The 24018-nt window shown below is 32.0% G+C and overlaps 4 protein-coding genes across 4 annotated transcripts; 2 read left to right on the top strand and 2 right to left on the bottom strand.

Annotated features, from left to right (window-relative positions):
- Nucleotides 1–777: 777 nt before the first annotated feature.
- Nucleotides 778–5420, bottom strand: LOC114164752 (probable transcription factor KAN4). The gene is made up of 7 exons (XM_028049509.1): nucleotides 4918–5420; nucleotides 4182–4692; nucleotides 3797–3873; nucleotides 3520–3559; nucleotides 2929–3040; nucleotides 1403–1502; nucleotides 778–1285 (listed from the first exon to the last, which is right to left on the bottom strand). Exons 1-7 carry the CDS (start codon nucleotides 4978–4980, stop codon nucleotides 1133–1135), a joined length of 1056 nt encoding a protein of 351 aa, XP_027905310.1. The 5' UTR covers nucleotides 4981–5420; the 3' UTR covers nucleotides 778–1132.
- Nucleotides 5421–12324: 6904 nt separating this feature from the next.
- Nucleotides 12325–16171, top strand: LOC114163180 (transmembrane protein 147). The gene is made up of 7 exons (XM_028047317.1): nucleotides 12325–12582; nucleotides 12958–13027; nucleotides 13123–13182; nucleotides 14621–14735; nucleotides 14893–15008; nucleotides 15251–15375; nucleotides 15702–16171. The coding sequence occupies exons 1-7, from the start codon at nucleotides 12506–12508 to the stop codon at nucleotides 15823–15825; spliced, it is 687 nt and encodes a 228-aa protein (XP_027903118.1). The 5' UTR covers nucleotides 12325–12505; the 3' UTR covers nucleotides 15826–16171.
- Nucleotides 16172–16828: 657 nt separating this feature from the next.
- Nucleotides 16829–17530, bottom strand: LOC114163181. The gene has a single exon (XM_028047318.1). The coding sequence runs from the start codon at nucleotides 17373–17375 to the stop codon at nucleotides 16986–16988; it is 390 nt and encodes a 129-aa protein (XP_027903119.1). The 5' UTR covers nucleotides 17376–17530; the 3' UTR covers nucleotides 16829–16985.
- A 983-nt stretch (nucleotides 17531–18513) lies between these two features.
- LOC114163177 (pollen-specific leucine-rich repeat extensin-like protein 4) lies at nucleotides 18514–20943 on the top strand. The gene has a single exon (XM_028047316.1). It carries the CDS (start codon nucleotides 18929–18931, stop codon nucleotides 20783–20785), a length of 1857 nt encoding a protein of 618 aa, XP_027903117.1. The 5' UTR covers nucleotides 18514–18928; the 3' UTR covers nucleotides 20786–20943.
- Nucleotides 20944–24018: the final 3075 nt, after the last annotated feature.

Below are 24018 nucleotides of genomic sequence, written 5' to 3'. Positions count from 1 at the left end.
TTGAGATCAATAAGGTCTACTATATAATCGATAAATAATTCAATGTTTATCATAAAAATAGAAAAGTCATTTCCTAATAAGGACAAAATTGTTTATATATTGTTTTATCCTCAAGGGATTTGATCTCTCTTATCAATAAAAACAGAGAAGATTTTAGGAGAAAAACAACCTATTTGTATATAAATGTCTAAAATATAATTGGTTTTTATTATCGATCAAGAAATATCTTTGGAGTAAAAAAGTTTAATGACTTAAATGTTATTTGCGTTTTTTTAATTCATCAGAAAATCCAAATTCGGTAATGGATTCCTACTTTTAAACTTCTGATATGAACCAAATTACAACCATTTTTCAAAATAAAAACCATTTTTTTCAATTAAGTTCAAACAAAAAAGAATTTTTCTTTTTATAAATATAAATTCATTTTTACATAATCCTAAAATTTGAGCATGTTCGAGGGAAAAAGAAAAATGTTTAGAATTAAAATTATGAGACAAATAGAAAGCAAAGAAATTTTATATTTTTATTATTTCTTATGATGAAAATAGTAGATTTTTTTTTTATTTATTAAATAAATTTTCAAAATAAAATAAATTATCTTTACAATTAAAAAAATGAAAATTAATACCAAATAAATTCTGAAGAAACTTTGAAATCTAAACGCTGAACATAAAAAAAGAAGAAAAAAAACAATAAGGGTTTCAAAAACAAATCATCACTCTCTTAGATACAAATATAAAGCATGATCTGAGAATGATGTCATGACAGTGGCATAAATCTTGACCCACCAGTTGAACATGGGTCCTCTTCTGAACGCTTACAACATATATGGTCCATTGTCTGAGAGAACTATTATATTTCTTCTACTCTTTGCACTGAAAATGACATTAAAGACATATTCTGAATTCTTTGGACAGAAGCAAGTGTTTCCTAGCAAAGATTTATCCTCTTCTCTCATCTCTTTTGTAGCTAGACAAAACTCATAAATATATATATATATATATGTATCATGGAAAAAGAAACTGATTCATACGGATATATAAGGTTCCTCTTCTCTCAGTAATAGTATAGTGTTGGGGCATGCTTAAATGAGAAAAGAAAGGGTTCCAATGTGTTGAAAAGCAGAGAAGAGTTAATTCTGTTGTTTCTGCGTGATCTCTTTGCAAGTAGTGGGCCTTCCAAGGGTAAATTCTAGGTCTAGCGTCATATCGGAACGTGACAAAGAGCAAGATTCCAATTTCTCCTCCATGCAATTCGACAGGCCTCCATAATGCTGTCCACCCACCTGTTTAAATGTTACTGTTACTCCAGTGTAATTAATTGTTTTCAAGATATATGCAGTACATGCAAACTGCACTGAAACTAGTGAAAGCAATGTTTGAATCTATGGGTTCCAACTTACCATGGTTTGGTTTTCTCTCGCATGAGGATACATTGAATTGATAATGGGGCTCTGTATGTAATTTATTGAATTTGTCTCCATCGATGATTGCCATGGCGCCCTGAGTGTAAAAAGCAAGTGAAGAAACTAGGTAAAGAAGGTACGCAAACATGTCAAAGCAACGTAGTTAAGCTTATTTTTTGTATAGAATGAGTACAAATCCTAATACCCTTTTAGGATCATTGGTTTTTCATGGTAAAGCTCATAGCAATTAACTTGGAGTGAGAAGTGAAAAGGAAAAGGAAAGTCTAGGTTAATTATGAGAGAAGCTTACGTACGTCGTGATACTGGTATATATCAGTTTTGCAAAGTTGAATTTAAACTTAATCAGCTTGTTCTGGTGATAGCCACAGAACCAATAAGTTTCTACATTTCACAGTTGTCTCTGCCAAATTCAAATCACTTGTCCCTAGATAATGACTTTTATATACTTTACATTTTATTAGTACCTATGTAAATGACTTGACATAAAAGTTTGACGATGGAACATTATAGAAGAAAAAAGAGATAGTGTACAGCAGTTTTGTGAATCACTGCTAAATGCAATTACACTAATTAAGTGTGTAAAATTATAATGGAAGTGAATACTATGATGGATTATAAATATTATGTGGAAGGAACAGATAGATTAAGGGAGGAATGTGAGATAGATTAAGCTATAAGTATGTTGTTGTACCGAATAAATGACATCGCATAAACCTATAGAAACCTCTAGGTTTTGTTTAGTGATTGTTTAACTGATATCTACAAATCAATTTCTCTGGTAATATACATGATTCAATATTAAATGTATGACTGTGATTAACTTCAGCACACACATCGAAATTATATTCACAGTTCAAGATTAATTCTTCTAGGTTCAGTTCTATTTCACTTTGAAATAGATGACCACACCGCAACACTATATTTGTTACAGAACTGAGGAAAAATGTACAAAAGAAAAATATTGATATCATATTCATTTAAAAAGTATATACAAGAACTTGTAAATTCCTTTTTGCATCTATCTTAAACATTATCTCTTAAAATCGGATAAGGGAAAACATAGGTGATATATCATAGGTAATGCTATATATCAATCAATAAATGAGAAGGAAAAAGAGAGATAGAAAATATTGTACTAGCATACAAATATATATTATTGTTGTTATATGCATAATGCACACCATTTTGTTAGTTGTAAAATGTATGGAAAATATAGATAAAATATATGATACATATAATTTCATTAAAAGAAATAAAAATACTAAATAATAAGAAAATAATTACACTAAAGCTGCACATAAACCTATTTGGCCTTTTTTTTCTGTCTCCTTTCTTCCTTCTACTGAAAATTTGTTATTTTCCATATGAAATTCATTATCACCAAAAAAAGAAATTGATTAGGTTGACATTATTTTTGCAGAGAAAAGAAAGAATATTTGCACAAAATAAAACTGAAATTATATGGGAGAGAAGAGGTGTGAAATAGTGCAATGAATGAATACCTGTGGGATTTTAGCAGCGGGTGTGGCAAATTTGGTCTCTCACAAGCTACGGCTCCATGCAGATCGACAATCCCTGGCTTTTGGCTCAACCCTATACCTGTCTGCCCATAACCTGTATAATTTCACCACCGGCGATACACCCATTATTCTTGCTTTATCAGACACCATCTTAATAATTCACATCTACACTTTAAAGTTATAGTCCTATCCCCCAACCAATTATTTATATATATTCTTCTTTCAGACCAACTTTGTTTTATAGTTTATTCTTTCCTTTTAATTATCATACTCTTACTCTACCTCATAACTAATCTTCTCTTCTTCTTTTTCCTTTAGAGTGTTCAAACTCGTCTATTTATTACTCTCCTTCAGAAAAACATTAGACTTTTGAGAAGATCATGGCTACTCTTTTATGAAACAAAAAGAGTCAGAGGAAAAGTTTTAGGAATATAATTTCTCAATTTTTAATTGAAAACAGTACTAGAACAAATCATGGGCTGCCACACTCGAATCACCAAGGATTTCAAACAAAGAGAATAACAATAATAGAAGAAACGAAAATGGGGTCCTTGAGAGGGAACATCCAACTACCTGCGCTGCTTTTGTCAGAGCTCTTCACTGTTCTATACATCTGCATGAACATCCGCATGAAATAAAATGAGAAGAAAAGTCCACAACGCTAAATTAGCATCTAGATACCTCTTTGTCCTTAGTGTTTGTTCTAGCTTCCCCACTACGGGAGGCAATGACTAAGGAACTTTATATGTTTGTTTTGTCAAGTCAGAAAATAAAAAGAAAATTTCATTAATTACCACGAAAAAGGAACTAGGGAGAACCGAATGCAGAGAGATAGAAACAGTAACCCCACCTGCAAGTGACTCTTCACGTGAGCTAGAGTTAGATCCTTCACGTTCATTAACTCTAACACAGACTTCGGAGTTGCCCCTGCCACCAACAAAACATGCAACCAAAACGAATTAACGAGAATAATATGATATCAAACTTTTATAACAGAATAATGATCAAACTAATCATTCAAGGTTTAAAAAATGGTCTGCAGTCACGATTTCTGCCGCGACATCATGGTTTCGAGGGTTTCTTCGACCACAACTAGAACGTTGCATTTGTCTGCAACTCCACACAACACAACCTCAAAGATCGCAAGAAACAGTGACCGCGGTTACAACCACTGTTTAAAACCTGAATCATAGCATGCAAACTATGCTTAGAATATTGTTGAGTTGATGATTTACTTTCATGCCCACCAAGAAGCTGAACCACATGAACAAAGTGAGCGTGGAGGGTCGTTGTCCATCGCATTCTAGGAGCTCTTGAGCTTCTTCTCACACCTTGAATGCCTCTAGCATTTCGTTTGAAATCAACGGTATTAGTCTGAGGTTGGTAGTTGTGGAGGTGATTGAAGTTTCTCGACACTGCTCCTTGGATAGGATAAAAATTCAAATTTTCCCTTCCGGAGCCTAAGCTCAATGTCGGTTCACGATGACCAAGGTTGTAGACAGCGTGGCGAAAACCATGTTCGTGGCTTAAATCGCTTCCACTGCTACCAGAATCAGAGGTTGAGCACAGATCGCTGTAAAGCGTTTTGGTGGTTAATGTTAATCCGTTGCAGGTTGCCTCCACTTGTTTAGCGTCAGGATCTGAAGTGAATGGAGGGCTGATGTTTAAGGAGAGGTCTGGCTCTGGCAAGGGTGCAAAGGTTCTCATTACTGCGTGCGGAGTGGTGCACATAGGGATTGTAGAGATCTGGAATATCAGTCACAGAAGTGGCCAGTGAGGTGGTACAATTACATAACAAAGGAAAAGAATGAGAGTTTAATCAAGGATGTGGAAATGACACAGTGAATCAAATATAGTAAAACACAGAAAGTAGGAGGAGTTGCTGAGGGAAATATGAAGAAGAGAATAGAGTGAATGATTGAAGGAGGTAATTAAAAAGAAAGGTAGAGTAACTGAGTAAGTAACACTCACTGGTGTACCGTTGTTCCAATTTAAAAGTGGTTTTGAGTACGAGCTCATGACGTACAAGTGCATTAAATAGTCAAAAGGGTCCTATATCAAGTTGAAACAGAAATGTTTCTCGTAAAGAATGGTTGAAGTGTCTATAAATAAGCTAAAGATATATGTTTTATATATGGGTGTGTTTATGTGATGACTGGGTTATGATTTGCATTGGTTTGGTGAGAGGTGGTGGTGGGCTTTTTAAGTAGCATCCCGAGTAGGGATGAAGGACGACACGGAAAGTTGTAATCAAAGCAGTGACGAAACAACGTTTATTAATATTGCAGAGACTAGTTGCCACCAGGGAAAGAGAATTGATGGGAGTTGTTTGTTTGGGATGGTTGTTTGAACGAAAAGGTAGGGAAAAAGGAGTAGTTATTTATGGAAGCTGGGGATTAGTCATCAATATGAAAGGACTGTGTATGCAGAGAGTAAGAGAAGGAAATGGAGAAGCAGGTAGGTGCAGTGCAGTGCAGCAGTAAAATGTTTTTCTTTTTCTTTTTACTTAATGAGGTTGGGGTGATATAATGGTGGTTTTGTCAGGAATGGTTGGAATCGAAGAAAAACAAAATGAGTACTATTGAAGGGAATATTGGAATGGGAATTGGAGTCTCCCTATAACGTTGATGGATTGCGACGACCCATTAAAATTCCCTGCTCTTTTTGTTTCAAGATCGAGGTTTAGTTTATCTCTTTATAATACCATTTTCTTTAATAGGAATATTCTCGTTTTATCAAACACTGACAAGCAGTCCAAAATGTATCCTCACTCTCGATGCATTCTTCAATGGCTGCCTCATTCAGATCCATCCATCGTTGCCGCGTTAAACCTCTTCACCTTCTATTATTATCCATCACATGTCTCTTTATGTCACACCCTCAACATCAACTTCATTTCACCCTAAAGTAACCCAGTTTTCTTATCCATCAAATACGCAACATGACACAAATATGGAGTAGAGAGAAACCATACCAACACTGCTTTTTTCACATGAACATGTTGGGACAAATTATGGTGTTCCAATTTCCATTTTCCATGTAGGAAAACCCTCTACTTTCTTACAAAAATGTGTGTTGTTAACATTAATCACAGAAAAAATATGGACTCAAATTCTTTATGCTCCATCACACTCAAACCACAACGAGCATTGTATAATCATTTTGTTAGAAGTGTCACGTTTGTTAGAAATTGATTTTATGAAGTTAAAATAGACTGAAGTCAAATTTTTAATATAATATCAGATTATTCGTTAATGTTTAATCTCACATTAAAATATTCATTCGAGATGTTAATTTAACTGCGAAACCCTGTACTTAGAAAAAGCTATTCTTGAAAAAATTTAAATTCTTTTTAAATAAAAAGTTGACTCACGTAGTATTTTGTCTTGTTTTGATCGATTAAATTTTTCAATATTTTTTGGGATTGTGCAACCAGTGTCTTAATCCGTTCGCCAATTATTTGTGAACGGATAATGTGGTCTGATTTTTCCACATGATTTTCAGACTACATTTTTGGCTTTGCTCGAAAATATTTGAATAAATAGGATAAATCCATAACATTATAATAACAACAAAACATAGTTCTATATGGTATCAAAATCGATAATATTCGCCGCCTCTAAATCTACAGTATTTGTTTAAGTCCGAAAAATGAGATTCAATCCATCTTTATGATAACGTAAGATTAATAAGGAAAATATTTCTTTACCACTAAATTTTGATAATTTTTTCTTATAATTTTAGGTGACATCTTTTAAGTGATTTTTTATTTTTTATTTTCTCATTCTTAATATTCTAAAATCATTTAAAAAATATTATTTTATATTGTAAGAAAAAGTTGTCAAAATTTAGTAGTCAAAATATCATTATTCTATTAATAATCGAGAAAAAATATTGTTGTGGATTCACCTTTTCATAACAATGTATTACAGAGTGGTTTAGTAAATTGATTTGTATTTTGTAAGAATTTTTACAATACTTTAGTAAATTGGACTTGTATGATATGTAAGAACTTTTTATGTAGTGTTTTTATTTCTATTTTTTTTATTTAGTTTTGTTTTAAAATAATTTTTATTACATCATTTTGGCTAAGGTAAGGAAGACTTTGGCATATTGTTTGGCATGCAGTGGTACTGTCTTTAAGGTTAAGGTGGTAGCGTAACTCAATTATTTTCCATCAAATGAACAAATCTAATTCTTTGTATCTCCATTTAATTTTTATGTTGCACTTTTTTCTGTGTAGAGGTTTTTAATTATTTTAATAAATCTTAGTAATATATATTGATGACTCTTAAAACTTTAAAGCAGTACATTTATTTATAGGTAATATGAAACTTAAATTATATTTGAACTCTTATATGTAACAAAAATAATATTTAACTAGAATTATACTTGATGTTTACTAATACTTAGGAATGAAAAACTTGTCTACTGTTTTTTAAACCATGGTTACTTCCCATGATTTTTCAAACCTGATTATTTATGTCGGTTTATAAACCCCCGGTACTTTTAAGAGTTTGAAACCTTTATAATGTCAATAATTAGTTTTTAGTATTTTCTTTTTTTTTGAGGTTTCAAAACTCCTCTTGAATTTTTTTGACTTTGTTGCATTATTATTTTTTCTTAATACACATAAATTCTAATACAAACCAAAAATTTTAAAAACAAAAACTTTTAAAAATAAAAAATTTTAAAAATTTTAATATAAGGAAAAAAATAAAATTTACAACTTCAAAATCAAAATAGTATAAAAAAAACGTAAATTAAAACTATAATGAATCATTATTCTGTTATAATTCTTGATATATAAATAGTTCCTTGATCAAATACCTAATTACACCTAGTTTTAGTTATTTTAATAAACATTCATACTTATGAAAAATAAAGCAAAATAAGTTAAGTTTATTCTATGAAAATAAAATCAAACTTATGTTTAACTAGATGTTTAGAAGTTCATTGTTAGGTTTAATGAGGGAGTTTTATTAATATTAATGAGACCTGAGTCCAATCATATAAGGTACGGACACTACTATCAAACCAAAACTGACAATGAATTTATGGGTATTTTATTCTTATATAATGCTTTACTTTTTTATTTTCATTCAATGTGAAACTTAGATTCACATTTAAATTCCTAACGCTCATCCTACGTGTGTATAATATTATCTAAAAATAACCAAGTAATCCATAAACCATCAGTGTTTTCTTCAACTGAAAATGTAAAAGCAGACATTTAAAATTAATTTATGTACTTCAAATTTTATAATATTTTTTCACTAATTTTTTTAAAAAACTTAATTTAGTAAATATATATACAAGTTTTGACGTATAAACATGAAAAAGAGTATTTATTTTTTTGTTGAGATATCCATGCCTTTATTGTTGTACCCAGCTAAGTTGGTGAGGACCGCAGTAGGATGACAGCATAAACAGCTATGCAAGATAACAGTGATTGTTAAGAAAATAAGGATAAGTTGATGTTAATGCCAATAAAATCTGCAGTACTGAAGAAGAATATCAGCATATATATTCGTATATATAATGCGTTCAGTACGACGAGTTGTTTTACTGCTTCATCCAAAACCTTCAAAAGCTTTTGCCTTTTTGTCAACCATGGCAGCTTTTAGGCAAGCAGAGAAGGTACGCAAATGGCACATTGTCATTCAAAATTAGTCGTTGGTGCCATAATAATAATGCAGTGATGATGCCAACACCAAGGTCAAAACCTTCCTCCATTTTCAAACATGGTTCAACCTGCTGCTAAGCTAACTCATCACTAGCATAGCTTCTTTTTCAATAGCCGTTGCTCGCAGAGGTACTAAACAAAGGGAGAATGCAATCACACCATACGTAAACCTAAATTTACACGTACAATTTAATATTCTTGTTATGTACGTCACAAATATATCTATCACCAACTTTAATATTCCAAAATGCTTTTTTGACAGATTTTAAATTTGCGACAAAAAAAAATAAAAATATGGAATAAATAACAAACTGAAAATCACGTTTGAACAAGGACCATAGACTCTGAAACTATAAATGACAATAAATGGTAGTACGTACTGATAGTGTAGTTACCGGGAAGTGATTATGCATGGGAATAGAATTATCCTTAGTAATTTATGTGTGTTTGTCTAAGAAAATGGTGGAAGTGAAATGAAAAAAAAAAAAAAAAGTTGGTGGGAGGTGAAAGAGGTTTAATTTGTGGGTATAGGGAGAGAGAAGTGGTTGAAGAAGGTGATGAGGTAGCAGAGTGCATATGCAGGGGTCCACTGTGGTGCAGAAAAATCATGTGCCTTTAATCAGTTTTGTTGGGCATACTGCAAACTGCTTCTTATTATCTTCTCCTCAACTCCAAATTTCCCATTAAATATCACACTCACTTTACTTCTCAGGGAAGGATATCCATCCAATCCAACAACTGCTTTACCACACTTCATTTCAAACTTTTTAACCTATCAAACCAAAACCTAGGTAGACCAGTTTATTATTTATGTTCGGAATTCAGATTATTTCCATTTTAACCTTCATTAATGTCATCCTAATCAAATTAAAGACTGACTGTGATTGTTCCATTTTTTATAATTAAATATTATAAATGTTATTTATAATTCATTATTTAGTTTCTATATATATAAAATATAAATATTATATATAATAAGTGTCTATAGTATACTTGTAATTGCATATCATTTAGACCATTATCTTATATGAATTTTACATAAATCTTAATAAAATAATTATTTTTGTCTTTAATCACATAATTAATGAGGATTAGAAAAGTTATAAAAACTGAAATTTGATATGTTAGTACTATTTTTTGAGATAAAATTGAAGGAAATTATGAAGATTGCACTAATCCTTAAAGTTGTCATCGAGTCACATAAGGTGATTTACGAAGATTCAAAATATAAACTATGCGGCTAAGTAACAATTTTGGCGTTGAGTCACACATAAAGAAACCTTCATTGCAAGAAAACATCAAGTTTCACAATAGCAATTTAGCCTACCAAGAAAACTCATATGGGAAGGAAAGCTTAATTGTTGTAACACCAAGGTGGATGTCCGAGCATGGAGGAAACACCATGGCTCATTAACATGATAAGAACTAAAACATCATGGAGGAAACATCATGGCTCATTAACATGATAAGAGCTAAAACATCATTGAGTTTTTCTATTAAACAAAGGATACCTATGTTTTAGATATGCTAATTGTATATTCCATTTAGAGAGTATAATTCTTAGACAATTATTGTAATATCCACATAGAACCATTAGAGGAAGGAAGCAACTCTCTGTGCCTATTATAAATATCATAATGAGCAACTAATTTTTGTCTAGTTAGGATTGGACGTAACTTCTCTAAACTCTTTATATTGCATAATATATATATATATATTATGTTATTAGTTATTTGATTTGTTTTTATTACTTTGGTAACTTGATCAATCATCATACTTCATCGATCTAGATGTAGTGAAAACTAGTTTAGAGTTTAGATACAATCATATTTTCTAATATTTGGTAGATATGAGACATGGATCTACAATTTTAATTGGTTTAAAGAGTTTTCTTCATTAATATAAGGAGTTATTCAATCAAGGATAAGACATCACATTGGGTCTCATGACCTTAGGTTACAATATTGTAAACATGAGGTTAAACTTACATTAAAGAATACATCTGTGTTCAATTAGTATTATTTAATTCCTTAAAAATATTCATGCTTGAGTTTTATCGGTTAGTTCCATATTTTAAATTGTTTTATTGTATTATTTCAATCATTTTTATTTTACTACTTGAAAATTCAATAAAAAAATAAAAATCTAAATTTCATTTATTTTGGTTTTTATTAATTGTTTATTCAATTATTATTTTTTTACTTGTTGCATTAATAGAATGGAAAACTAAGATAAATTTCAGTTTCCAAATACTAAATTTTGACCTGTTTTCAAAACGGTTCGGGAGGACGAATATTAGAATTGGGCCTGTTGAAAACTGAATGTTCTGATTATCAATAATAAATATAGACACCTTAATAAATAAAAATAAAACTGACTTTAGTTTGAATTTTTCTAAAGAATATTATTTGAAAAAAAAAATCGACTTAAATGATATTACACAGTGAAAAAAATATATATTTATCTTAAACACGACTCATTATATATTTTCTTTCAGAAAAAACTCATAGTTTTGAATTCTTGATATTTTAAACCATTATTTTCTAGTTTTATTATTAATTATATTTAGTTTAACAATTAAAATTAATTAATAGTACTTATTTTAATAAAATACTAAGTAATATATTTATTGTTTACTATAAATATAATAATTATAAATATATATATATATATATATATATATATATATATATATATATATATCTTTTACCTTTATCTTCAATAATTTATTTTTTAGCATTATATTTTTATTAAAAAAAATTATATTTGTTTTCAATTTATAAATTTATTTTCTATATATTGATTTTCACATTATAATATTATATCATTGTAAAATAATGTTTTTTATAAACAGGATTTCTTTTTCCAAAAAGGTCGAATATATTTTATACGTTTAGAACTACTAATCAAAATATATTAAAATTATATGTAATATATAAAACAATAATCACTATTTTTTTCTATTTTATATCATTTAAAACATATTATGATATTAGAATACTCACATACGCTATCGTGCATGTGTGTACACATTTTTTAAATATATATAATATTATATTAGTAGGTGATGATAATATAATATTAATAAGTTAACATATAAAATAAAATTATTTATTAAAAATAAAATAAAATATATCAGAAAAAATTAGAGAATAGCGGTTGATAAATAGAGAAAAAGAGAAAAAAATATAGATAAACTATTTTATAAAAAAACTTGTAAAAATAATAGTTAATTTTCAAAAATTTAATAAATAATTATATTTTAAAGAGTAAAATTGTCATCTTGAAATGTGGACACAAAAGAAGAAATTCTCTTTATATATTGTTATAGATATAAAACACTTTATTTAAATATATTTTAAGTTAATATAGATATAACTTTTTTAGTCTTTATAGGTTTTTATTTTAAAGTTTTTGACATTTTGTTAGCAATTTTTAATCTTTCTTATTAATTACAACTATTTTAGTATTAAGCATGTTAAATATTTTGAATAAATACAGAAATGCGATCTGCAATTATCTTTATATATCGCAATTTACATTATTTAATAAATAAATAAATATTACGAATCGAAAATATAACTTGTATGTTTCTTATATAAGTGAGTTATACGGAAATAAACATGTACTCTGCGGTAGATAGGCTGAGATCATAGGTTTTAAGATTAAATCCTAGGTTTTAAGATTAAAAAAAGAACAGGTTTCTTCAAACCCAAATCAAAATTTAGATTAACTGTGAAGTAGTCCCAAATATTACGTCATAAGTACTGATTTGGAGCGGATAGAGGACAGAACAAGGAGAAGAAGGTGAAGTCGAAAAAGTGAGCGTGTTTCAGTGTTTTCTTCTCATTTGGATCTGCAGAGAGAAGAGTCATGACCGTCTTTCACTTCTTTAACTGCGCGATTCTCACCTTCGGTCCCCACGCCGTCTACTATTCCGCCACGCCCTTGTAACTCTCTTCTCTCTGTTTCATTTTTATTCACAACTCGCGTATCAGATCTATATACGTTTCTCGGGTTCATTTCAACTTCAATTGCTTCATCAATTAGCCCTTAACTTATCTATTTTATACTCAAATAACTTCGTTTGCTTCAATTGTTATACCAAACTCTTTTTCATACGTATTCCCGATAGCTTGATTATGTGATGCTCTTTCAATGCATAGATGTAATCAGTAGTCTATCGGGAACCCTGTTCAATTTTCGATGAACTATATATGTGGGTGTGTTGAATTTTTGAATTTCCCCCTGTTTGCTGCGATGTCAAGACTAGGTCTTGTACGCTGGTTTAATGTGTTAGTTAAGTAAGTAGTTTCAAAATGCAGATCTGAGTATGATACACTCGGCACCTCTATCAAAGCCGCTGTAGTTTATCTTGCGACGGCGTTAGTGAAGGTTGGTGAATATATTGATTTGTTAACTATGTTGTGTCGTTGCACAAAGAAATGTGACAATCTGACTCTTTTTTGTCTGACACTCTGGCTGTGCAGCTTATTTGTTTAGCTACTTTTCTCAAGGTATCGGAGAGTGATAGCTTTGATCCGTATCAGGTATGTATGTGAATTGTCCCTTGTGAATTTGCTTGAATTGATTTATGTATACTGTTCATGTAGGGAGGCTAAATAACAAGTTTTAATCTTTAAATGAAGACCGCGCATTTACGTTTTTATAGTATACCTGAGAGCTATTACAAATTCACAGACACTTACAGTAGTTATGTCGAACACTGCATTGACATTTAGAAGCTATAATACTTTTTAGTTGTATTTTTATGATTTTCGTTTTTAACCTTTATACCGATGTAAATTGAAATACCATATAATTAGATAAATCTGAGCATCTACAATGACATGTTCTCTTGTAAAACTTGATTTCTATTTTGTAATTTAAGATTTTTAAGTTACAGTAAATTCAAAGAGTTAATTATAGTTGTTTCATATCTTAAGACGTTTAACATTTGCTATGCGTTCTCGTCTTATGAGTTTCCTAGCTAAGCTAACACTACACAATTATTATTGTGTCAAGTTTTGCTCAATTCATAGTTTTATCTTAAATTATAATGTTTAGTTTGTAGAGACAGTGAAGTCTGATATCATGCACGCCATTGGGAATTTCCCATTACTTATTAGAAGAACAGCCAAATTTTATAGGTGAACTGTTTTTTCACAAAAACTAAATGAATAAAGACAATGATAATTTTATGAAACTCTCCTCCACCATAATACTAGTATGTTCACCACTGAGATGGGGTGTGTGTATTGGCTACTTGAACGTGTAGGGTACTTATTAAAGTTGCATATATAGACACTGAAAGTAAGAGTATGGCATGCCAAAATGAGAAGTAGGCAGGTTTTTTTAATAATCAGACTGATTTATCAGAATTAGAGCTGAATGGAGAGGAATGATACTCCCCCTTTCTAGTATTTGGTTTGCTGAAGATTGCAAATTGCAATGGTGTTTATAACTTTTAATCCATTCCAATATGCATTTAATATATGCCTGGAATCAGCATAAAATGAAACGCAAATCACAACTGAAACTGATAATATAAACTAGGTAACAAAACAAGAACCTAATACCTTCCAGCCTAGAGTGTAGTGAATAGGCTACTTGTCTGTGAATGTTTAGAAAGAAATCACCATTTCATTTCCTACCAAATTAAGGTCTCCGCATTCATGCATAATAGAGATGTGAATAAAATAACTATTTTGCTTATGAAGTGTCCTCTAAGATAGATAGCCTTATATTTCATGAGTTTGTTGTGCTGCCTATGTTTGAGGAATTATGGAGCACTTCTGGTTGTAAGGAGCTAATCTCCGTATTTTCTTAGAATAGTCCAAGTTTCTGTTAGGCAACAAAATGAAGGCACATAACTTAACAGATGGCTTTCAATTTATAATTTGAAGCCCTAGATACACTCAATGTCTATTTAGAGTCATTGTTATTAAGATTTTGTCTCGAATGATAACAAAGGCCTTTATTCTTCAGGAGATTTTGAAGGCATTAATAGGTTTTATAGATGTTGCCGGGCTTTATTTTGCCTTGACCCAGTTGACTCACAGGAATATCTCTCAGAATCATAAATTTCAAGCAGTTGGACTTGGTATGTGTGACAAGCTATACCATTTTATACACTTTTTTTAATATTTATGTATATCTTAAAGTGGTATTCTTCTTCTAGGGTCGACCATTTATGTTTCTTGTGCCACTTTACTTCTCTTATCTTCATCTGGGTCTTGGTGGCACTTTTCTTGTGACAGGCTGGGCGTTTGCTGACTCTGTACTGCATCGGTTGGCTCCTCTTTGGGTTGGTGCCAGAGGATTAGAATTTACTTGGGATTACATTCTCCAGGGCCTTGAGGCTAATGCGAATTTGGTATGTCCTTTCGTTTTGAGTCTTCTATTTTTTAGTTTTCTTTCTAATACTGAAATACAGTCCTCATCAGTATTATTCTCCTTGAATTTGGAACTTCTTTTAATTCTACATTCATTTGAATGATGGGATTGTTTGTCTATGTTGGTAAGTGTTATTAGTGAAAGCACGACTTAATTCATGTGCAGTTTGTAGTATATGTATCATGTGTAACTTTAAATGTTTCTGCTCATGCCTCTTTACAGGTGTTGAGCATATCCCTTGCTGCACTTGGATCTTTGATGTGGCTTCGAAAAAATAAGCCCAAGACCCTCATCCCTATTATTTATTTGAGTGCCGTTATTGTAGCAACCATGCCATCTATCACAAGGTCTTTCCCTGATTCATTACAGTTACTACCATTTTTTTCAAATTGTAAATGTGTAATTCATATTCAAATTAAAAAGTTTCTACCATTTTTTTCCCATGCAATACAAGTCTTTAGATTGAGAACCAAGCATAACATATTTCTTGAGCTTACCTCGTCTGGCTGTGCAAATGTAATCCATTACAATCAGATTGCCCTTCATATGGTGTTGTACTAGTATTAGAAATTTTACCTGTGTATATGGTTGTGTAATTGTTTAGTCAGCCGTTAAACAATCATTTTATGTCATTTGCTGTAGTGTGATATTTGATGAACTATGTCTTCTGCAGCTATCTGAGGCGTGGGCTGGGGTGGCACTTTCCTAAAGTGGTAGGCTTTGAGCTGTTCACATCCCTGGTGATGGCTTTTATAAGCTGGCAACTGTTTGCTGCGTGTCAGAGACCTTCGGTGTGAGAATGCTCTTTGCACAATGATAGAATCCTGGATAACTATTTTCTGTCTGGAGTTTTGGTCCAGAGTCATCTGCTTCTTTTGGCAGCCGCAATGGTTTTAATTCATAAATGTTTTATCAATCGTAGTGTCTTAATAGTTTGATTAAATTTAACACGCTTATTTATGTTCATGCGGTGGAATGTTGGCTGCTGCAATTCATTAGAAATTTTTGTCATCAGAATAGAGCTGTGAATTACCCCATACGTCTGGGATAACAGGTTGCAAACACTTTATGTTTGAAACTTCGTAGGATTTCCCATTTTTAACCCACCCATGCCTTGTCTATCACAAACTCCATTTTTTAGAATGCTGGCTGCAAATCATTGTGAAACAACTTACGAAATTTTATATTAACAGGGGATCGGTTCCGGTTCCTGTCCATGCTCACCCACGTATCACAAATTCACTAACGAGTGAGTCAAGACTAAATGTTTCGCTGGTTTTGGTAACGTGGGACATTTTCTACGTATCATTCAGCATATATGTGGTTTTGCCGCCGGCTTGTTTTACACATATCTATGATTTTATATCCTTAATTTGAGATGCGATTTGAAAGGATGTGTTTAGCATCAAATCATTTTCTGGTGGCGATACAAAGATATAAATTTCTCCGCAGTTTTAAAATCCAAAAGTTCCATTAAAGAACATCTGTAACATTATAGTATTTTCTTCGTTATTTACACGCCATTAGCACTGATGAGTAAAACACTATAAGTATCTGTAATTTGTTTGATGTGAGACGATTCACAGAAGCTGCGAAATTACGAAGATTAAGATGTTTAATCATTTCAAAAAAGAATGCAATATTAACGTGTTCGATTTTTTTTTTTAAAAATCGTTAAGCACAAAGATAATTGGAAATGCTTAATTGACGAAAGGTGTGCCCAATTTAAGAGTAGTTTTAAACAAGAATTTGGTATGTATGCAGCCCAGAGGATTGGGAATGCAGCAGTTGAAGCCGATAAATAATTGACGAGAGATGATCCAATTAAGAAGAAAACGATGAAAGTTGAGAAATAGATATACAAGTCATAATGAAAAGAAGAACAGGCGAAGCATGAAATATAGAAGGAACATATATTGTGGATATTAATTAATTACTTGGTTATCTGATTCAACTCTCACTCTGCCTCAGACTCCTCCACCCACGCTTCAACTCGCAGGAGCACAAAGCCAACAGCAACCCCAACAAGAACAAGGCCATTGATGATAGCAGCAATGGTGAATATCTCACCGGCGGCATTGCAGGTGGATGAGAGCGCCCCTCCTCCCTTTCCTTTTCCGTTGGACGCTGTTGCTTTCACCGAGCTCATAATCTTAGCGAAGCACTTCTCAGTGCTCAAGGGAAGCCCCAAGGCCACCACATCATTGCTAGCCTTCAGTCCCCCAAATGAATTAAGGCCTTTTATGTGTAACACTCTGTTCACACTCTTCTTGGTCTTTGCCGGTGAACTCACGACGGCTCCGCCGGTGATGTTCTGAGGACACACGACAGCTGTGGCCATGGCCATTTGATCCTCACTGCTATACACCCAATAAAATTTTATCAACCAAACCTGCAGATGGCTCGCGTATCACTCACTTCAGCTGTGGATAGGAAGGGTTGTTTTGAAGTAGGAAGATCTTAAAAATGGGTATTTATTTGGATAAGGAGCTCCCACACTGATTGGCTGATAGGCCACGGATGAGGACTGTAGATTAGATGCTTATGAATAAAAGAAACGGTGGGTCACAACTCCACCTCCTCACCACTTCTCAATCTATTTCCAACAACTTTTTACATTTTCCTGATTATCAATACCATTTTTAAATTTTAGAAAATTAAATACCAATTTATTTCTCTAAAAGTTTACCAGTTTTTTTGAAGGTTGGACAAACTAAATGCACATTTTTAAAAGAATTTGATGATCAAATTCATTAATATAAAATATAAAGAAATTTTACATTTACGATCAGCTATAGAGACTGAAAATATATTTATTTTGTATAACTAAAGACTTTTAATATATAAATACATTTTAATGATAAATATTTCATAGTTTATATAAAATTATTTTAATAAATCATATTTTTTTAAAGTATCCAAAATTAATTTAAAATGTAAGAAATTATGAAAGATTAAAAAAAAAGTTCATTGTATTTGATTTTTCTTAATTAACTTTCACTAAACACAGTTACACAGGTTTAGTGATAATGCAAAGGAATAGCAACAACATCTAGGTTTCCCTTTGTATTTTTTTCTGCTTCCTTCTAAAAATAACTGTTGAAGATTCCATTTCTACTAGTTATTTGGCAAAATCATAATAAAAAGTTTCTTTTACAAATTAGTTTTTATTAAAGATTTAATTAATTAGATATAAACTCGTTTATCAACTTAATATCATAGTCATTAAAACGCGTGTTGGTTATGAAACGAATTAGATATAAATTCGTCATTGAAATCCTAATCCTACAGGGAACTAAAGTAATATTTAAAAATAATAATTTTATTGTATATTTTTAAATGAATTAAATAATTTTCAAATTATTGATTGAAAAAATAAATGTACAAAAATAAATAACTCAAATATCTAAAAATATAAGTTAAAGATCAAACGATATTTTCAATCAAATACATAATAATTATCATCAATTAAGCTTAAATAATAAGAAGAAAATTTACATATATATAAAAACTATGAGAATACAAAGATTATTTTTTCACACAAAAAAAAAAAAAATTTGAAAGGTGGAAAGTTAAACAAGAGAAGGTATGCAGTGGATGGATATTAACCAGACATAACTGTTGAATTTGGTCTATGCAGGGGACATACAAGAAACATAAATCTAGGTAAGTAGGTATTAAACCACGGTTATGAAACAAACATACATCTAAAAGGAAAAACATTAGAAGGAAGAAGAGGTTAAGAATTAGGGAGAAAGAAGATGATCTATTTTTGCGGCATGGAATTGAGAAATCACAGCAGAGCCTCACGTATGGCTTGTAACTTTAGCTTTGGTTCTCCTCCTACGTACCTCTATAAGCGCCCTTCCCCTTCCAACCTAATGCATCATCTCTCCCAGAATGGTTTCGAGCTTCTTTCTGTTGCTCTCCCTATACCTCCTCTCATCACTATCATCTTCCTCCTATGGACTTTCCGATGTCGAAGCCTCTTTCATTGCTCGTCGCCAAATGATGCACTTGGAGGAGAATGAGAAATTGCCCGAGAACTACGTAAATACCTACAAAACAAACCTAAAATTTTCTCACACCAGGCTAAAAGCCGCATACATTGCACTCGAGGCGTGGAAAAAAGCTATCTACTCAGACCCCACAAATTTCACAGCAAATTGGTCGGGCCAAGACGTTTGCTCCTACAATGGAGTTTTTTGCGCACCGGCTCTAGATGACAAAAATATCGAAGTTGTGGCTGGGATTGACCTTAACCATGCAGACATCGCAGGTTACATTCCCCCAGAAGTTGGTCTGTTAACTGACCTTGCACTTCTGCATATAAACTCCAACAGGTTTTGTGGGATCGTCCCAAACAGCTTTACCAACCTTAAGATTCTGTATGAGCTAGACTTCAGTAACAACCGCTTTGTCGGGCGGTTCCCTGAACACGTGCTTGAACTTACAGAACTCAGATACATTGACCTCAGGTTCAATAACTTTGAAGGGGAATTGCCTCCTGCGCTTTTCAACAAAAGTTTCGACGCTATATTTATGAACAACAACCGCTTCTCCTCCAATATTCCTGAGAACATAGGATCAACCCCAGCCACGGTTGTGGTTATTGCCAATAACAATTTCTCAGGCTGCGTGCCTTCCAGCATCGGCGAAGTGAAGTCACTCACCGAGTTTGTTATGATCAACAACAACCTCACCGGTTGCTTGCCAGAAGAAATTGGAAAACTCGAAAAAGTTTCGGTGTTTGACATAAGCTACAACAACTTCGTTGGCGTGTTGCCGAGGAACTTCAATGGGCTTAAGAACGTTGAGTACTTGTCCATTTCGCATAACAAGTTCACAGGTTTTGTCCCGCGTAATGTCTGCACCTTGCCCAATTTGGTGAACTTCACATTCTCCAATAACTATTTCAACGGAGAGGAAGAAGGTTGCGCACCTCAAAAGAAAGAGCCTCTGTTTGAGGATGAGAACAATTGCATACCAAATAGGCCAAAGCAAAAACAGTCGAACGTTTGCAACGAGGTGATAAGCAAGCCTGTGGATTGTGGCAAAGCCAAGTGTGGCCATGGGGGACACACCCCATCAACGCCGTCTAAGCACACACCATCGCCTCCTAAAACTGAGAAACAGACACCGACACCAGTGCCACAAGCTCCACCCACCCCTCAACAGCAACAGCCACAACCACCACCTACCCCAACTCCACAACAACAACAATCCACTCCCCCACCTACCCCTCCAACACCCACGCCTCAGCAACCCACACCCTCACCACCACAGGAAGAACCCCACGGCGAATCACCCAAGAACCGAGAGAGAACTCCACCAACGCCTGTCTACTCTCCTCCACCACCACCTGTTCACTCTCCACCCCCTCCTGTCCACTCTCCACCCCCACCCGTTTACTCTCCTCCACCACCGGTCTACTCCCCTCCTCCCCCAGTCCATTCTCCACCACCACCCGTCCAGTCTCCTCCTCCACCCGTCTACTCTCCTCCTCCACCAGTTTTCTCTCCACCTCCACCTGTTTTTTCTCCTCCTCCCCCAGTTCACTCTCCACCTCCACCCGTTTACTCTCCACCACCACCTGTTCACTCTCCACCACCTCCAGTCTACTCTCCACCGCCACCAGTGCAGTCTCCACCACCTCCTTCACCAACTCCTTCGCCTCCTATGGAAGACGTCTTCCTCCCCCCTCACTTCGGCTCTTCTTATGCTTCACCCCCTCCACCTACCATTGCCGGTTACTAGACGGGGTACACATCTTTCTACCATTTCTACTAGTTCCTAGACATAAAGTTGCATTGTAAAAACTATATGAACACAACCAGGTTTTTTTTTTTTCTTTTTGTTTGATGTAAATGTTATCCAATCTAGCTGAATGAGCTGATTGAAGATTATTTTAACCATAAAACGTTATAAAAGATAGAATAGTATTTATTATTTGATAATCTCTCTGTTTCCCCCCTCCATCTTTATCTTTATAAGAAAAATTACTAATGAAAAGGATGATATATAATAATCAATTAATTTCTTACTTACAATTATTGTATTTTAGTTAAAGCTTTGAATAACAGACTTCAAAGTTAATTATAATATTTTAAATCAAATAATACAGATGTTTGTATAACTAATATTTAATTTAATTATATTAGTGAATGATTAACAAGGATCAACATATCTCTGAAGCATTAACAATATTAGATAGTCATATTATTTTATGGGAACAATTATATATAGAGATAGATAGATAGATATTGTTTTATTAATTATATTTCATAGTTTAGGAATAAGAAACTTTTTTTTTAAAATTAATACACTTTCAATTTCTATTTATTCTAAAGATTTATAGTCACAAAAAAGGGAAGGTTCTTTGTTTCCGTGGGCACAACTTCAAAATTGACATGTATGTTTTTCCTCTCACTAAAAAAAAAACTAATGTTATTTTTTTGGGTGATTTTTTAACCTCAATTAGATGTGATGTATTGTGGTTTTACAAACACTTACTAGGTGAAGTCTCACAAGATAGTGTGTCATAGTCTTGCAATAATTATTATTGAGTTTAATAATAAATAATGCATATATAGATATATCAACATTATTATTCTTATAATTTTAAGTATACTTTACCATACAGGTTTGACACCCAATTTACTAGAAAAAAAATGGTGTAATTTAGTTAAAAACAATTTCACTTTTACTTATTGAATTTTATCCATGGGATCACCATTTATTTGAAGTTGGGTATCCATTACAAAAGTATTTATTGACCCATCAATCCATTATTTATCACACCGTACCAAATGTCAGTACATTAATAGTTTTTTTCTCAACTTATTATATCAAAATATGTTATTCACTATGTATATAAAAGTATAAACCATTATAGTTTTAAGGAAACAATTGTGAAGCTTGAAGGTTGATGTGCTTGCATATGTTAACCTTACCCTCTATGATGCTAAAGTTAAGAGATTGTGTGTTAGGTGTAATGTTAATTAAGTTAACAAATCCAATACCAATTGAGATAATAAAATAACATTAATTATGTCAATAATTTTCTTTCCAGATTGTATGTAATAAAGGAGAAATATTTAAAGTAAGACATTCTAGTCAATTGGTGATTTTTGGAATTCGAAAACTGATAGGACTTCAAGAGGTCCCATGAACAAAAAAAAAAAAAAAAAACTCTAAGAAACAAGAAAGTAATAGAGTGCTTTAACTAATGAAATTATATACTCTTCTGACTTGAACAAAACTAAATTCAAGTAATATAGAAAAGAAAACAAAGGCATTTATCATCTATTTCCAATATCAAACCCTTTCTTATATAAACTAAGGAAAAGTTGAAATAAAATTTTAGTTTCATGGGGTGAATGGAATCAAATATTGAAATTACATAAAAGAATCCAAATAAAAAAATCAGAAAATTTCATTACGATATATTATATTTCGTCTTAGATGTAAATTAGAAATTATGATATGATTCTTCAATTCTTAAATATAAATAAGTAAAAATTTCGGATGAGCGTATCAACATCAACACTATTGTAATATATTAAACATACATCTCCTTGATCGGTAACCCAGTCAAGTTAAGAAAAGCATAAATTGTAAACTTTTTCATTTCAATTTAATCTCATGATTTAAAAGTAAATGCTTCTTTAAATTCTAAAAACATAAGATAAAGTAAAAATATGTTGATATGTTTTGGGAACAAAAAAATATAAGAATATTCATAAATGTGTTCTATATAAGAATTTTTTTTTATGATATTAAACTCTGATCGGGTCATTAACCAAAATTCGACTTAGACATAAGGTTTATTAGATTATTAGATTAATGATGACAAATTTAATAAGAGATATTAAAGAAATAGAATATTATGAAAGAAAAACTTTTATTAAAAAGTCAGTGAAAGACAAAAAAAAAACCTTATAATAAAAATGTGCAGCAAGGAAGAGACATTTTTTAAATATTTTTTACTCCTAGTATCTTTCAACTAGAAAAAAATAACGCAAATAAAAAGATATATTTATTTCGTAATTTTAAAAGGTATACAAATAATTAGATCTGAAAATTCCCAATTTAAAATGTTAAACAAAAAAGAGAAAACACAGCCTTGGGCTCATTAAAAAGTCAGATAAAAAACCGTATTAAATAATAACACTATTATTGCTCTGAAAAAAAAAATGGTCTCATTCCTACCTCTTTCCATTCTCACTTTTCTTCAGTCAAACATAAAACCCACCGTCAACTTTACTCTGTATAGTTGCGAGGAACGGACGTGTCAGCTTCCTAATTATAATTATTTTAAATTTTCGTTACATAAATATTATTTTAATTTGATTCCCTTTGACTTGTACAACCTCAACTTTTTATCTCTACAATTTTGTTAAATTATTAGATGACACATGCACATACGTCACGTGTGACGTAGCAGGTACTCCTAAGGATTTTGCGTCGTTATTTTATTGGCTACTGTGTTTAAAATAAAACTAATCGATAAATACTAAATAACTTTTAAATTCTTTAACCTTATTTATTTTAGGAGAAACCATCAACCCAAGAAATAAATTTAGTAAAACTTAAAACTTACAAAAGAAATTATTCAAGAAAAGAAGTTTATTTTAACGCTGACTTCTATGGGCAGGAACGCGTGCATTTGAAAAGAACAAGGAAATCATGCGGTTTCAAACCAAATATTTTTATTATAATTTGATGTATAAATCAAATAATTTATATTTGGTTATAATTTAATGATTAAATTATTTTAAAATGTAGTTGAAAATTCAAGTGCAACGAACCTGATCCCGTTCCCAATGTCTCATCCCTCCTTTCCGTTGAACCAGTTGAAAACGGAATAACGTGACTGTATTTTTAAAGAACTGTTTTTCTTTTTTTACATGAGATAATCTTATTTAAATAAAGCAGTATAGTGTCACAGGAATTACACGGATAGATACAATAATACCCTTTACCTTCCT

The sequence above is a fragment of the Vigna unguiculata genome, chromosome 9 (assembly GCF_004118075.2).
Source record: "Vigna unguiculata cultivar IT97K-499-35 chromosome 9, ASM411807v1, whole genome shotgun sequence".
Classification (NCBI taxonomy): Eukaryota; Viridiplantae; Streptophyta; class Magnoliopsida; order Fabales; family Fabaceae; genus Vigna; species Vigna unguiculata.
The sequence above is the reverse complement of the archived record's forward strand: the minus strand, read 5'-3'. Positions and strand labels throughout refer to the sequence as shown.

Bases quoted from the DNA above. Each gene is read 5' to 3' on its own strand.
- LOC114163181 (XM_028047318.1), bottom strand. From the start codon at position 17,375: ATGGCCATGGCCACAGCTGTCGTGTGTCCTCAGAACATCACCGGCGGA.
- LOC114163180 (XM_028047317.1), top strand. From the start codon at position 12,506: ATGACCGTCTTTCACTTCTTTAACTGCGCGATTCTCACCTTCGGTCCC. The intron at 12,583-12,957 runs GTAACTCTCTTC...TTCAAAATGCAG, and splicing joins TACTATTCCGCCACGCCCTT to ATCTGAGTATGATACACTCG. The intron at 15,376-15,701 runs GTCTTTCCCTGA...TGTCTTCTGCAG, and splicing joins ACCATGCCATCTATCACAAG to CTATCTGAGGCGTGGGCTGG.
- LOC114164752 (XM_028049509.1), bottom strand. From the start codon at position 4,980: ATGCACTTGTACGTCATGAGCTCGTACTCAAAACCACTTTTAAATTGG. The intron at 4,693-4,917 runs GTGAGTGTTACT...CTGATATTCCAG, and splicing joins ATTGGAACAACGGTACACCA to ATCTCTACAATCCCTATGTG. The intron at 3,560-3,796 runs GTGGGGTTACTG...ATGTTCATGCAG, and splicing joins ACGTGAAGAGTCACTTGCAG to ATGTATAGAACAGTGAAGAG.
- LOC114163177 (XM_028047316.1), top strand. From the start codon at position 18,929: ATGGTTTCGAGCTTCTTTCTGTTGCTCTCCCTATACCTCCTCTCATCA.